This window comes from Chelonoidis abingdonii, chromosome 10, assembly GCF_003597395.2.
Source record: "Chelonoidis abingdonii isolate Lonesome George chromosome 10, CheloAbing_2.0, whole genome shotgun sequence".
In the NCBI taxonomy this organism is placed as follows: Eukaryota; Metazoa; Chordata; order Testudines; family Testudinidae; genus Chelonoidis; species Chelonoidis abingdonii.
In genome coordinates, this window is record NC_133778.1 from 11,608,650 (window position 1) to 11,623,505 (window position 14,856).

The 14,856-nt window shown below is 44.5% G+C and overlaps 2 protein-coding genes across 3 annotated transcripts in view; both read right to left on the reverse strand.

The window, feature by feature from the left end:
• Positions 1 to 12,729, reverse strand: part of VWC2L (von Willebrand factor C domain containing 2 like) — a 139,264-nt gene extending 126,535 nt beyond the window's left edge. For both annotated transcript variants that reach the window (XM_075069948.1, XM_075069947.1), the window contains exons 1-2: positions 12,216 to 12,729; positions 9,519 to 9,985 (exon numbers count right to left, since the gene is read on the reverse strand). In XM_075069948.1, coding sequence (XP_074926049.1) covers positions 9,519 to 9,929 — 411 coding nt within the window. In that variant the 5' untranslated portion in view covers positions 9,930 to 9,985; positions 12,216 to 12,729. The remainder of the gene's footprint in view (positions 1 to 9,518; positions 9,986 to 12,215) is intronic.
• Positions 12,730 to 13,453: 724 nt separating this feature from the next.
• SPAG16 (sperm associated antigen 16) overlaps positions 13,454 to 14,856 on the reverse strand; it is an 868,104-nt gene continuing 866,701 nt past the window's right edge. Inside the window, exon 16 of the mRNA XM_032800034.2 lies at positions 13,454 to 13,632. Within this exon, the coding sequence (XP_032655925.1) occupies positions 13,457 to 13,632 (176 nt within the window). The 3' untranslated portion in view covers positions 13,454 to 13,456. The remainder of the gene's footprint in view (positions 13,633 to 14,856) is intronic.

The following is a 14,856-nucleotide window of genomic DNA, read 5'->3' on the forward strand; positions in this document are numbered from 1 at the left end:
GCATATATACACACACCATTAGTACCTAAAAACAGAGCACATTTTTAAAGTAGATATTATTACAGTTCAGAATATGACATGCCATCCTACTTTATGTATTTTCTGTATAAACTATGACAGAAATACAGTAAGTCAGTAATTTTAGATACCTTTGCATAGACACTGTCACTGTAATTTTGCCAGGAGGAAGATAATAAATCACACTTTTCCATTTGACTGACATTCTGTTTCCTCTATCTGATTTCAATGGTGGTGTGCCATCTTGCAAGCTAGCATTGTTCATGGCTTTATTAAAGGACAGGCACGTTACTGAAATGTCTTTTGTACTATGATTTTCTAGCAGCACTTGAAATTGCTGATCATATAAGAAAAAGGTCTCGTTTGTTCAAGTTGTAATGCAAAATCACTGGTGAATGCATCTCAGAAGGAATAAAAATGATTAAGATTGAGGCCCTGTGCTGACCTTGTTAGTGATCAGTTTCTTGCAATTTACAAACAGGTATCTGAAAATTACCAGTGACTTGGATCACTGGTCAGCACACTGCCAAAAGGTTTTAATAATGTTTGCTCTTGCTATTATTAGCCTCCCTTGATTTGAATGCTTTCCAAGGTTCAGCATGAAACTGAACACTCGTCCTATTAAAGAAGGAGGCAAACTCTGCATGGAAAATTCTTTGCCAGCCTAAGCTTCTCAAATTTAAGATGTCATATTTCTGTTCTCTTGTGCCGCTTTAAAATATAGAACCCTCGTCAAAGCGGCAACTGGACTATTAGATTTACTTGGGAAAGGCTGGCTTTGAGGAGGAATAATGATTGCTTTTCAAATTAAACATGTCGCGAATATTTTCTTCTCTCATCCACACTGCATATCTCTATCACACAATCTGCACGTGAAAGGAGTGCAGAAATCCCTTTGAAATCAATGGGAATTTTGTGCAGTGAAGGAGCTTGGAATGTGCAATAGAAATCCCCCCTGCAGTTAACAGATCTGAGAAGTCTGACCTAAGAATTTTAAATATAATGCAGACATTGATTAAACAAACTACAGTACTGGTGACAAGCGGTTTGTATATCAGTTTTGGGATTCCACTTGGTATAACAATATCATACAGTTGGTAACAGTCAAAGTTCCAAAATGTGCATTCAATTAACATTTAATAAGGCTGTACTTATTGTATTTCGTAATGGTTAGAGAAGAGATCGTGGTGTCACTACATCTGAATTCTGTTTCTGGCAGCCACTGTGGGAAAAAAACACACTTAACTCTCCGGGCCTCATCTTACCCTAAGATAGAATGGACATTATTAATTATTATTAATTATCATCACAGTGCATAGTACATAATTATAGACCAGGACCCCATGGTGCTAGGCACTGTTCAAACACAGAACAAAAAGATCTTAATACTGGTCAAGTCCCCAAGAGTGTCATGAGGATAGTTAATAACATGTGCTGTGCACTGACATGCTTTGATAAAAGATACCACCTATCTTCCAACATACTATGAGTACATTTGCATTAACAAAACATTTTTAAAAAGAATTCACAATGGAGCAGATGTTACTATTCCCAAGTAAATGTTCTCCAAATAAATGAATAATTAGCGTTTTATAAAGCCATACTTAATACAGTTATTACTACTTATTATTCGGATTACCACGCAAAAGGTCCCAATCAGGATTGTGACTCCACTGGAGAAGGGACTGCAGCGGAAGACATGAATTCTGGCCTGCTGCGTTGAAACCAAGCCAACAGAGCACAGCAGTGTATCCATGCATAGTCAACGAGAAGATCAGGGCCAAATTTCAGACATGATACAAGTGACTTTAAGAAGAGATGGGGGAAGTTAAAGTGGGAGGATGAGGCTGACAGTAAAACACCATGTGTGAAATCCTGGTTCCATTAACATTAGTGGGAGTTTGGCCATTGATTTCAGTGATGCCAGGTTTTCACATCCTGTGTTAATATAGTCATGTGCATATCCTGATGGTATGGAAGATCCCATAGTGGTAATGGATTATTTCCACACTCTTTTTTTCACCCCTTGGTCATGCTTAGTCTAGATCATATTTAGACCTGCTTTGAGTGCAGGGGACTGGACTACATGACCTCTCGAGGTCCCTTCCAGTCCTACAGTCCTATGATTCTAAGCTCTGTACAAATTATGAATGTTTACTGGCTATTTAGGGATTCTTTTGCGGGGTAGGTTTGAGACAATGAGACTGAAGGAAGTGGTGAGGGATATGAGAGTGGGTGAAGTTATATGGTGGTGGCAGAGAACATAGGAGAGGAACAAGGAGATAAGAAATGCTGGGCTGGGGACAGGTATCAGAAGAAGATGGATAGATAAGGATCAGGAGGATGAGTGGAGGTGATATGGCAAGGAAGGGAAAGGGTATCAGTAAGAACATGTTAAACAAAGCAGGTAGTTGTAAGAGTCAGTAGTTGGTAGAGTGTGAGATGCTGTGGTTGGTGGAGAATGGCTGAGCTGGAACAAGAGTCTGAGGTAGCTCACCCTGCAGCACACAAGGAGTGTCTGTACTGAGGAGTAAGGAGAGCTGCCCCAAACTCCTGGAGTTCTGGTCCCAACGAGTGTGGAGAAGCGAGTCATTGTGCTGGATAGGAAGGTTTGCCAACCCTCTGAGCAGCTCCTAGGCTCAGAGCATTGGTGGCAAGCTGGTGCCATAGGAGACATGAATATAGGGTGGGAAGACCCTGCCATTGGAGTCTGTGTGGGTAATATCTGTATGGGAAGGTGGGGGATCACATAGTATGACAGTAGGTCTCTGGGCCCCAGTGTTCCTGGAGCAGGTCCTCCATTGATATGGAAGTGGAAGGAAGGAAGCAAGACCTATTCATGTCTCTTCCTCCTGGTTGCCTCGCCTTAGCATTAACTGATTATTGCACCATATTGGCCAGCAGTATACTGTGGATGGATCATTTATCCCCCAGCAATGAATGCTCCTTAACAGTATTTTTATGTGTTGATATATACACACAGTGAGGAGCACTCTGATGATCAGTCTGTATCTTTCTATCCTGAGTGATGAAAGAATCATGGGATGCACAAAAATTGTTATGGACATACAGTGGACGCCTCAAAGTAAAAACCTAATAATCTCAAGAATGCTCCTACCTATGGTTATAAAAGTATCATAAGTCACGCTATAAATGGGGGTGGGAGAGACTTATGGCTCCTTTTATTCTGTAAATTATGTATTAGAATAAAAAATCACCAAGCACATAGAAAAGCTGCTGTCTGATTTTCTAATGACTCCTTCATATTTGTCTATTTAACACTAAGAGTCTGACACATCGTCTCATTAAATCTATAGAAGTGCATATGTGAGAATGCTAATTTAAAACACTAAGTGCATTTATGATAACCTGAGGCTGTTTCCCTGCTGTCGTTGGGTTCCCCCCTGCACCCCATCAAGTGAGAAATGGGAGAGCTCTTGATCTGTTAGAAGAGTTTTCTAGGTTAGCACTGAATGGCACCAGTCTTGGATATTTGTAACTGAAAATGAAGCCACTGCTGACATGTGGGGAAGAAAGAAGGCTATCTGACCACATGGGTGTGGGGGAGCAGAAAGCCACCACATGACCACACAAGAGGAAAGAGAGTGAACTCTGCATTATCTGTTCACATGAAGAACGTCTCCACTCTTTGTTACTGCCGCCTCCTGACTGCGTGGGCGTAGGGAAAGAAAGGAAAAACCAACCTCAGCCTGTCATTCTAACATTTGACCTTGGGGAGCAGGGGGAAGAGTGGAAGAAGTCTGTAGAGGCAGTAGCTGTCAAGAAGCGGCTAAGCAGATGGGAAGAGAATGAAAAATGAGGAAAGGAGAAAGGTGGAAGGGATAGAGCTCTGCCTTCTTCCCTGAATCTCCCTGGAGGTGGTGGGAATTCTGCCTTTTGGGACTAAAGCAGAAGGCCAAGGAAGGCATTTTGGGAGCTCAGACTGGGAGAGGAGGATTTGTTCCTGCAGTAGTGAGGCAAGCTGAGTTAAGACTGGCTCCTCCCAAAAGCCATGGCCTGGTCCTGCCTCCATTTTCCCCTGACCATTGTTCCCTCAAAGCCAGCTCAAACTCCTGGAAACTGGTCAGTTTTGTGGCTATTAAGGCCCAGATTTTCAAGGTATTTTGGCATTGCTGTATTCAGTGTTGTAATGCCCCACTGATTTAGCAGCCTAAATTCCACTGACAGTTGATATAGACTTCTATGTGCCTAAATCACTTTTGAAAATGAGATTCAGGCTTCAAAACCAGTCAAGTATTAGAATACTGAGTGCAGCAACACCTAAATACTTTAACAACTCTGCGCCTAAATGCCTAACAAGGAGATCCTGGGTACTGCCACCACTTCAGAGCACTCATTGCCTCCCGACTACTCTCTCCAGTTGGAATCCCCAACCCTTGCCTGAAGTTCCATGAAAATTGTGTAAGGTTCACATCAGGGCCAGGAGGTCTTCATGGTTTTCTTAAAAGTTATTTGGCCTTTCTATAACTTTGTGACCCTAGGCACCCTGTATTCACACCCTACACACTACTGCAATGGTATCAGTGCAAAATATGCCTTGTGAGGTACCATTATGAAAGATAACAACATGCTGGTTATTAATATAACTGTAAAACACAAGTGTTAACTTTATATGTTAAGTGATGGAGTCTCTCTGGATGATGTTTAAGACAAGAGAACCTAGCCTAGATAAAGGTGACAAACAGCTCTTTCCTAGACAAAGCAATATGGACTTACCTCCATTTACATGTTAGCTATAAACATAGCTATTGAGTTAAACCAGCAGGGGTTATCCTGTTCTTGAACTTGAGAGAGAGAGAGAATTAACATGGTTCCTGCACTGGACACGAGAGTCTGAGTTTTCCAGGATGTCTTCCTGACTTATGAAACAAAGACATCCCTTTGGGAAACATAAGGAACACAGAGAGACTCTATCTTTACTTTTCACTTTAAGAGACAAAGAAACCAAGTGTTTTGATCTTTGCGATGAGTCCTGGACAGGCCAGCCAGGAAAAGGCTGGAAAGGAGACTGTGGGTGAGAGGTACCATCTTGAACGAAGACTGTATTTTGCTAGACCAGGGATCGGCAACCTTTGGCATGCGGTTCGCCAGGGTAAGTCCCCTGGTGGGCCAGGCCGGTTTGTTTATCTGCCACATCCGCAGGTTCGGCCGATTGTGGCTTCCACTGCCAGTGGTTCGCCACTCCAGGCCAATGGGGGCTGTGGAAAGTGGCGCAGTCCGAGGGATGTGCTGGCCACCACTTCTCGCAGCCCCCATTGGCCAGTGGGAACCACGATTGGCTGAACCTGTGGATGCGGCAGGTAAACAAACCAGCCTGGCCTGTCAGGGGGCTTACCCTGGCAAGCCACGTGCCATAGGTTTCCGATTCCTGTGCTAGAACAAGTTTGAGACTTTTAGATGAGTGTTTTCAGTTCTAATTGCTTGTAACCATCTCTACCTTTATCTCTCTTACCTAGTATCCTTTAATCCTTTCTCCTTAGTCAATAAACTTGTTTTACTTTTACTCAGAAAGGGAAGGGTGTATTTACCCATTAAATTACTAAACTGTGATGCACCAACTCTTTAAAAGAGCAGAGAACTTAATATTTTCTGTAAATGCACAGTGGCAGGGGCAGTGCATTGCAGAGAAACATCTCAGAGGAACTCCAGGGCTGGAGTTCATTGATTGTTTCCCGCTAGGTGAGGTTTGGGCCAGGAGAGCAAGGGCGGCTCCAGGCCCCCACTCGCCAAGCGCGTGCTTGGGGCTGCATGCCACGGGGGGTGCTCTGCCGGTCGCGGGGAGAGTGGCAGGTGGCTCCGGTGGACCGCCCACAGGCGTGCCTGCGGAGGGTCCGCTGGTCCTGCAGCTCCAGTGGACCTCCCGCTAGTGTGCCTGCGGAGGGTCTGCTGGTCCCATGGCTCCGGTGGACCTCCCGCAGCGATGCCTGCGGAGGGTCCGCTGGTCCTGCAGCTCCGGTGGACCTCCCGCTAGTGTGCCTGCGGAGGGTCTGCTGGTCCCATGGCTCCGGTGGACCTCCCGCAGGCATCGCTGCGGAAGGTCCACCAAAGCCGCGGGACCAGCGGACCCGCCACAGGCACGCTAGCGGGAGGTCCACCGGAGCCGCCTGCCGCCCTGCCGGCAACCGGCAGAGCGCCCCCCGCGGCATGCCACCCTGCTTGGGCCGGCAAAATGTCCAGAGCTGCCCCTGCAGGAGAGCCTTGAGGAGTTTGCTGGTGAGGAAGACAGACTGATGTAGCAGGGAGCTGACATCAAGTCTAATCATCAGCGAAACTCTCTCTTGCTGAGGGTGAGAGGTAACACAGTGGCTTACAGCTCTTCTTCTCCCCAGAGTGTGTGTCAAACATGTAAGGGGCTTTAGAAAGTATACAAACTACTTTTGAAGCTAGATTTGCATCTGAATTTCAGCTCAGCCTTCCATTTAGGCATGCAAATATCAACATTTGAACAGCTAGTGAACTGCTGGTATAAATTAAGTGGCTGGCTGTCCACATGCTTATATTTGTGCATGGCTTCTTACAGGCACACAAAAATTATAGGCACTAATTGTGCCCACAACATGGAAGTCTGATTCTGGAAAATGTGAGTCTTAGTAATGAAGCAATTCGCACCAGGCACCACCTTTTTACCCCCAAAACTAGTCAAATGCCTCTGTACTCACTAAGAGCAACAGATTAAGAAAAAATCGGATTTTCTATGCCAAGCCAAGAAGGAGCTACAGTGAGCTAAAAATAAGTTAGGAAAATGACCCAAAACTGAAGCCTCTCAAGTGTTGACCCATTGCACTGTCCAAAATGTCTTCTTCAACTTGCCCCAAACTTTCCAGACAAAAAAATCTGTGTGTGTATGTGTGTGCACACAGATGCAAAAATCAATCTAATATTAACCTTAACTATGTATTGACCAACATACCTCTACAAAATAAGATGTTGGAACCTAGATATTGACAAATATAAAACAGTAATCAAACAGTTATTCTGACAGGTGAAAGGTGAAACTGTATAAGTCTATTCCAGTGACTGTTTCTAAACAGACTTAAAAAAGTCTCTCATCTCTGGCACAGTTTGACTTCACTGTAAGTGGAAGTGTGCTGGGAAAGGCTGGAGACCTTCTAAATGCCACAAGACAAAGGCGTGGAGCCTGCAGAATATATAAACTCTTCAGAATTTCTACTATGGAGATAATGGAGGAAATCCTGTCTCCACTGATGCTAATGGGAAAACTGTATTTCACTTTAGTGCAGTCAGGATGTCACTCAATAATACCAGCAGATTCTGTGGTCCCAGGGGTTCTCTCTCTGATGGATTTACAAGATCCTAGTTATTGGCCCAGGGACTATCTTTCAGCTCCCCAAGTTTTTCTGTATCTATGGAATTGTGCTGCACTGTAAACAGAGTTTAACTCCATAGAAATACCTTGAGAAATAATAGAACTTTGCTATTTCAGTATAGTTGGAGTTTCTCCATAAGCAAGCTTCTTGTAAGGGCCAGTATATCCCCTCTCACTTTCTCGGGAGCAGAGATGAGTGAATAACTGATTTTTCAGTTCGGTGGCTGAAACTGTTAAGTTTCTGTTACCTGAAAACGCATCTTTTTGTGAATTTGCTATTTGCAGAACAAAAATCACTCTGCTCTACTCAGGAGCCCAGCTTTGAGCTAGAGGAGGCTTGATTGTGGTATAAATTGAATCAGGAGGATCTCCACTGAAGTCCTGCATTGAGGATTATTTGATGCGGACCATTCCACAATCTGATATGCTTTCCTTTAGTTGTTAGGTGGTTATTATGATCGTGGAACTCCTTTGTCTACTGATCAGTTTCCAGCTAAAAACTTAGCATTAAGTTCAGGTGGGGGTTAAGTTAAAGCACAATAAACAGGGAATCAAATACATCTTATTCATTTTAACTGATGTTTTGCGGCTCAATCTCAGCGCATAACATTGAAAACATACTTCTAGTGTTATCAGTGGTAAAGTTCTCATTGTTTCTCTGAGTATAAAGGTAAAATGTCACCATTAGTTCCGTGACAACTTCTTTTTCTTGCACAGGGTTTGTGACATAAAAGATCCACGTGGCATCCCTTATGCTCTAGGACCCAGGAATTACACTAGGCCACTTATTTTTCAAGGAGTCACCCAAAGATGGTAACATTTCATCTTCAAGGATCAGAGAATGATGCCTGTTATAGTAAGTTGGACTAATTTTTCTTAGGCTACCAACATTCCAATATGTTTTTACAGGTCACACCATTAGCAGCCTCATGTCATATTCTTCTGCAAATCAAAGGACACACTGTTAATGAGCCTATCAAGGATATGTGTCTAATGCACTGTGGCACATTATGAAGCTACTAGGCTGCTTCTAGGGGCTGGACTTCACTATGGGGAGATCAACGCTGCTGCAATCAACGCAGCAGGGATCAATTTAATGGGTCTAGTGAAGACTCACTAAATCGACGGCAGAGTGTTCTCCAGTTGATCCCAATACTCCAGCATCACCCATCGATGCAGCACAATGAAGACACCAGGGTAAGCTGATCTAAGTTACACAGCTGGAGCAGCGTAACTTAGGTCGACTTACCCTGATAGTGAAGACAAGCCCTATTCTGACTTGCTAGTTATGAGTGGATGGGAAATCTCTCATGAAAGAAAAACTAAACAATACACTATTTACTACAGGAAACAACTGCAAGAGGAGATACTATCTGGAAATAATGAAGCTCTATCTTGTGTTACTGAAATGCTGGAAAATACAAAGACTGAGGTGAAAGTATTTTCACTGCCAGAGGAGAAAAGAAACTGCCATGTATATAGAGGGATAAGACTTATACCCATGAAGAGTTAAAGGTTGCACTTCAAAGCAAGTTTTCATCATTGAGCTACGAATCTGGAGGTCACATGTTCTAAATTCATGTGTTGGGTATAGATGCTACTGCAAAAGAAGTATGGCATTTTCCTTAGCTTAATGGAAAACTTGTAATCTAACTTATTAAAATCACAAACATATGTTGTGTTAATGGTAAAGATTTTTAGAAAATATGTTTTGGTCTTACATTTAATGTTTCTTTCAAAAGGACTTTCACCCCAACACTCCCAATGGGAACTCGATAGTTACGATCAATTATTTAGCCATATACTTCTCATTATTTTAGTCACCTGCATGAAAATTTAGCTACTAGTGAGCTTGATTATCACTATTTAACCAGATATAGCAAGTCCAACTGCTAATGACAGTTACATATTTTGATGTACTTGTGAATATTAATTCTCTGAGCACTACACTGGCATTTTTTGTGGTACACATTTGAGGTGGGATTTTTGAAAAGTGCTCAGCATTGGCTCACCTCTGCTCCCACTGGAATTAATGGGAGTATTACCATTAACTTCAGAGCAGGGATAGGTCAATACTGAGTGCCTTTGAAAGTCCAAGCACTAAAGTTCATATAACATGCTAGTATTGAATAAATACTAAGATAGCCCATACCTTAAATTCCTCCAAGATTTTGTAATTTTTCCCATGATATTCACAAAAGTTTTTCACTTCTTTGCACTCTGGGCAGCATCCATTGTGTTCCACTTTAGTACACTTTGGGTGGATTTTAGGGCATTCTGGTTGGTCACAAACAGGTCCATCCTCAGTACAGACACAAGGACAGTTGGAATGCCCTGGGAAAAAACGTTCTCCCAGTTTGTATACAAAGCCACTGTCATCCACACAGCCTTTCCCTCGATAGTCATCAAAGATCAGATTGTCATTACTTGAAGTCTGGTCGCCTTCATCAGCAGGGTAGTCTTCATGATTGATGGCAGCTGGGGTGACCAACCCAAGTATTAGTAACAGAAGTATACAGGCTTCATGAATAGGACAAGCCATCCCCCTCCTCAACTTCTGCATATGGTCCTAATTTCAGACAGAAACAGCTGCTTCCATAGGGACACCAGAGGGATGGTCTGAAAACAAACAGTTAAAATGAGAATAACCTCAAATATTAACAAAAACAGATGTTTGAAGACCATGCTTTCAGACTGTCTCTGGAGATACAGTGCTTTCAAAATGAAACAAGTCTCCTATCCTCAGTTATTCCTAAGGAGAACAATGCATACTAAATATGGACATTAAAGCTAGCAATTGCATATATATAGATATATATACATATACACGTACATGTGCATGCATACACCATCCCATATGAAATCTTCACTCAAATGCTGACTTACACTGATGACTAATGTTTGCTTTTATCTGTTTGTACAATTGGGTCATCTGACACACAAAGAAGTGGAATGATTATCTGCAATCGCATAGTGAGTGGGTAATTTACTGGGGCTGAACGCAGGATCGGAACTGTTCCTTTCCTTTTGCTGTAACCACTAACCCGTCTCTGCTACAATACACAGCTCAGTTTCTTAAAATACAGAGAATAAAGAATCAGGAGACACCTTAGCAGAAAACACAAAAGGTAAAACAATAATAGTATGAGCCCTGGTCAGATCTGAGCTTCAAAAACGAAAGACAATCATATATTTTATTTAGACTTAGGGAGCCGGAATGCAACAGTTTTACAAGTGGCATTTTTGCAGAGAAAGGTAGAGGTTGGGCTGAGAACATCTGTCAAGTCTGTAGTTTTTTTCCCCCTATAGTCCAATGTCCTTATTCAGTATTTCTAGACACTGACTTTCTTCCGGGAAACGGTATTCAGATTTCTATTAATTTCCAGCTAGGAATTTATATATTAATATTTTAAAATGTCTGGCAAGCGCACAGAATTATCGTAATATATTTGTCTCATTAGGTTAGTGACAGTCTCCATTCTAAAACTTCGTATGTCTTTGCAGCTACGTAAAACACCCAGACCATTTGGCAATGGAGAGTAATACTTAAATGGCCAAGTTGATGATTGACTGATCTGAAAAGGGAGGAAAGCCTGGCCCCGGCCCAGGAAGAATTAGGCAAAAAAAGAAAGACTCAGCACATATTTTTTTGTTACATTATTGTCTGTGTTGTGTGTCACATCACTGTCACCAGTGCACATGTTCTCAATCCATTTCTAAATGCCATTTGGATGCCAGTGTAATGACAGCAGAAAAAATAGTCTCTCACCTGTTTTCAGATAACTGGGCATGGAATGGCTGTCCTATAGTGAAAAGTATTTGTAGGATGACCTCCTGAGGTCCCTTCCAACCCTGAGATTCTATGATAATAGTAGCTGATGACAGAAAATTTTTATGAACTGAAAAATATTAGCTTTATGTTTATTAATAATGAGGCATGCAGTTTCTGCTAATAGCATACACACAAATAAATGAATATAGGTATGTGTATTTACATACACACACATATCTGTAGAAATGCACACATACTCATACGGATATCTATTTCCTCTTCCCTCAAAAGAAACATTTCTGGTATATTCAGATTTTTGGTGACTATTGAGTTAAATGGTTATATTAATAAAATCTGTCAAAAAGACTGACTCAGGAGAAAGCTATAACCTCACACGAGAAACTAAAGGATCCTGCTTAAAAAGGCAGCTTTTCTAAAGCTACTATAGAGGGAGACACCAGATATTACACAAGCGTTGTCAAAATCACAAGCTATCCTCTTAATTGAAGTTCCAGATATGTTTTTATCACAAGGGTAAGGTACTGTAGTACTGCCTGCAATAGCTGTTATAACATGCTGGGTTTTTTTCTACAGTGTGATGCACACAGATAAGTCTGCATCATAGAACTGGGGAGTAAAGAGTTTTGCCCTCCTAGAAGCCACAAGTAGGTATCAATTTTCAAAGCTCAGGTAAGTGAAGATTTAAGGGGGAAAAAAAACAGCCATCAGGAAAGTAATTGATATTTGAGGTAATGTGAAATGATCCAACCAACCCACTAAACCCATCCACGCTTGATGGCCAGACACTACAAAGGGAAAGGTTACATATAAATCAACGCTACTTTGGTACAGCCTGTGCTCATCTAACATGCTCCACAGCAATTTCCAAGCCCCAGCCTAAGGAATGGGAGGGAAACGGACTCGACTGCAGCTCCACTCTGGGGAAGGGATTCGCCGAGTAAACAAACCCGGCTCCGCTACAAATTAGTTTAACAGTTCAACTTTTTCCTCCTTTCTCGTGACCCGCTAAGTCGGTGAGCAAAGGCAGCTCTCCCCCAGGGAATCACGGATACTCACCCAGAAGGCTCGGGGTGTACCGCTGCCGGGGGGGGGGGGCACAGGCCAACCTGGGCTAAAAGGTCAGCGATCTGTTAATGGAAGCAGCTCCTCTGCGTTACATTTCCAGCGCCGAGCCCCGCGCAATCGCTTCCCATCTCGCAGCGGCGGCGGCCCCCACGACAGGGGACGGACGCGTTCGCCCGGTGTTCAGCAGCCCAAGCTTGCAGCAGCTCCGGAGGCGAGGCTGCCTCGCAGCCAGACAGTCTCCAGCATCGCTCTGGATCTCCGCGGCTCCCCGGCTGCTCCGTTCCCCTCCCCGCGCACTCCGCAGCGGGGCTGGCTTAGGCGGAGCAGCCCCGGCGCAGCAGCCGCCGCCGGCTGGGGAAGCTCAGAGCCAGCCCCGGCTGGAAGGCAGCCGGCACCATCCCCCTCCTGACGCTGCTGCCACCCGGAGCAACTTTCCTGGGGCTTCAACCCCGCAGCCGCGCGGCCGGGCGCATGGTGCCAGCCGCCGGGGTCCCTGCAGCACCGCGGCCAGCGCTCCGCATCCTGCGCCGAGCGCGCTAAGAGCCCTGCCCGGGACAGGCCATTTCCGCTGGGGCCAGGCGCAGCGGCGGAGCCGTGACTACACCCACACGTTAGGAGATCGCACCGGCCCCCTTCCCCGGGCCCGAGCTGCTCGATCCGGAGCCGGAGGGCGCTCCCCGATCACACAGCAGCGCTGAGATGTCAGCTCCCCGCAGCTGCTGGAGGAGGAGGAGGAGGAGGAGGCGGAGATGAGCGGCCAGGCGCCTCTCGCCAACTCCCCTCCTGACCCCGCCGGCATTCAACCCGGTCGCTGCGGGAAAAAGAGAGAAACAGCCCCACGTTGCTGCATTATTCAAACTTCGGAGAGGATCGCAGGCTAGAATGGGGCGGGGGAGGAAGGTGTGTGGGGTGGGGGTTGCTGAGCTCTTGTGGCCCTTACTGTGTTGCATTCAAACCCGGCCTCCTTGCAATTCGTCTGGGCTGGCATTAGGCGTCATTGTAAAGCCACTTCTCCAGCAGCACCCAAAGGAGAGGTTGTGTGTTCAGAAAGACACTTCCGCACACAGGGAAAGTCGGGATTTTATTTGGAACAAAGTCATTTCAGGCAATGACAGCTCACTGCAAGCAATAAGGGTGAAGGCATTTAACTGGTGGATGGCTGCTGGCCTGGTGGCCAATCAGTCCCCCCAGGCGCTGAGCCTGCCATGACCCTGACACCCAGTGGGGCTCACTCAGCTCCAGAGTCGAAGGGTTCCATCCGAGCCCCCTGAAAGCAGGTGCTCTGCCTTGTGGTCAAAGACAACGCTCTGCACCTCGTCCTCATGGCCCACCAGGCTGGAAAGCTGCCCCGAGTTGAGTTCCAGAGTCTTCACCGTGCCATCGTTGCTTGCCAGGGCCACAACATGACCTGGAATTCAGAGCAAAGTCATCAAAGTTCTAGAAGGTGACCTGAGGGAGTAGGGTGATCAGATGTCCTGATTTTATAGGGACAGTCCTGATTTTTGGGTCTTTTTCTTATATAGGTTCCTATTATCCCCCCCGCCCATACCCCATCCCATCCCAGTCCCGATTTTTCACAGTTGCTGTCTGGTCACCCTATGAGGGAGCAAAGTCTGCAGTTGTGAAGGCTGAGGCTGTGGACTCTTGCTTGAAATGCACCCAGATTTAGCGGAAAGCAACATCCTTCAATAACAACAGAGGAGATTTCAGAGTGATTAAGTGAAGCTGAGGACCTGGACTTGCTGCTCATTAAATTAAATTAACAGAGATATCTTCTCTCCTAGAACTGGAAGGGACCTTAAAAGTTCATTGAGTCCAGCCTGCTGCCTTCACTAGCAGAACCCAAGTACTGATGTTGCCCCAGATTTCTAAGTGGCCCCTCAAGGATTGAGCTCACAACCCTAGGTTTAGCAGGCCAATGCACAAACCACTGAGTTATCCCCTCCCCCCATTGGGAAGGCATCTATTCTCTTTTTATTTTGGTTCAATGATTTAGGGCCAGATTCTGATATTCTCGCTGAGAAGCACTTTAGCCCACAGGTAATTTAACTCAAATCAGTCAGCACTTCTGGATTAAGATGCCATATCACCTAAAAGAACCAGACTCCATCCCTCTGACATTAATGTTGGTATTCCCAGCACAATAAATTAAGGTGCCTAGGTGAGTTTAGGTGTCTAAATTCCATTGAACTTTAGCAGGAGTTGAGCACATAACTCCCTTAGGTTCCAGTGAAAACTCTCAGCCTAATTAAACAGTTAATATAGAAGTGGATACAGCAGTTAAAGGGAGTGGGGGGGTAGGTTTTAGAAAGTCCAAAGCTTCCTTGCCCTTATTTATAAAACAAGCAGCCTCTTATCAGTCGAAACAAGCCCAGTATGTATTTATAAGTTTATTATTTTGCAGTTTAAATAAAAAGCATGGCTAACAGCTGGTAAGTGATACATTGAATCACCCCTTATTTTCTCAGCCATTAGACGAGAGAATCTCTCTGCTTCAAAATTAACTGCAATAATCAGGATCTTCACATATGTCCGTACACACACACCAATAACAATACACCCCCCCCCCCAAAATCATTACATTCATTTCAAAGCAGATATGGTCTGCTCAACAAAGCCATCATTGTATTTC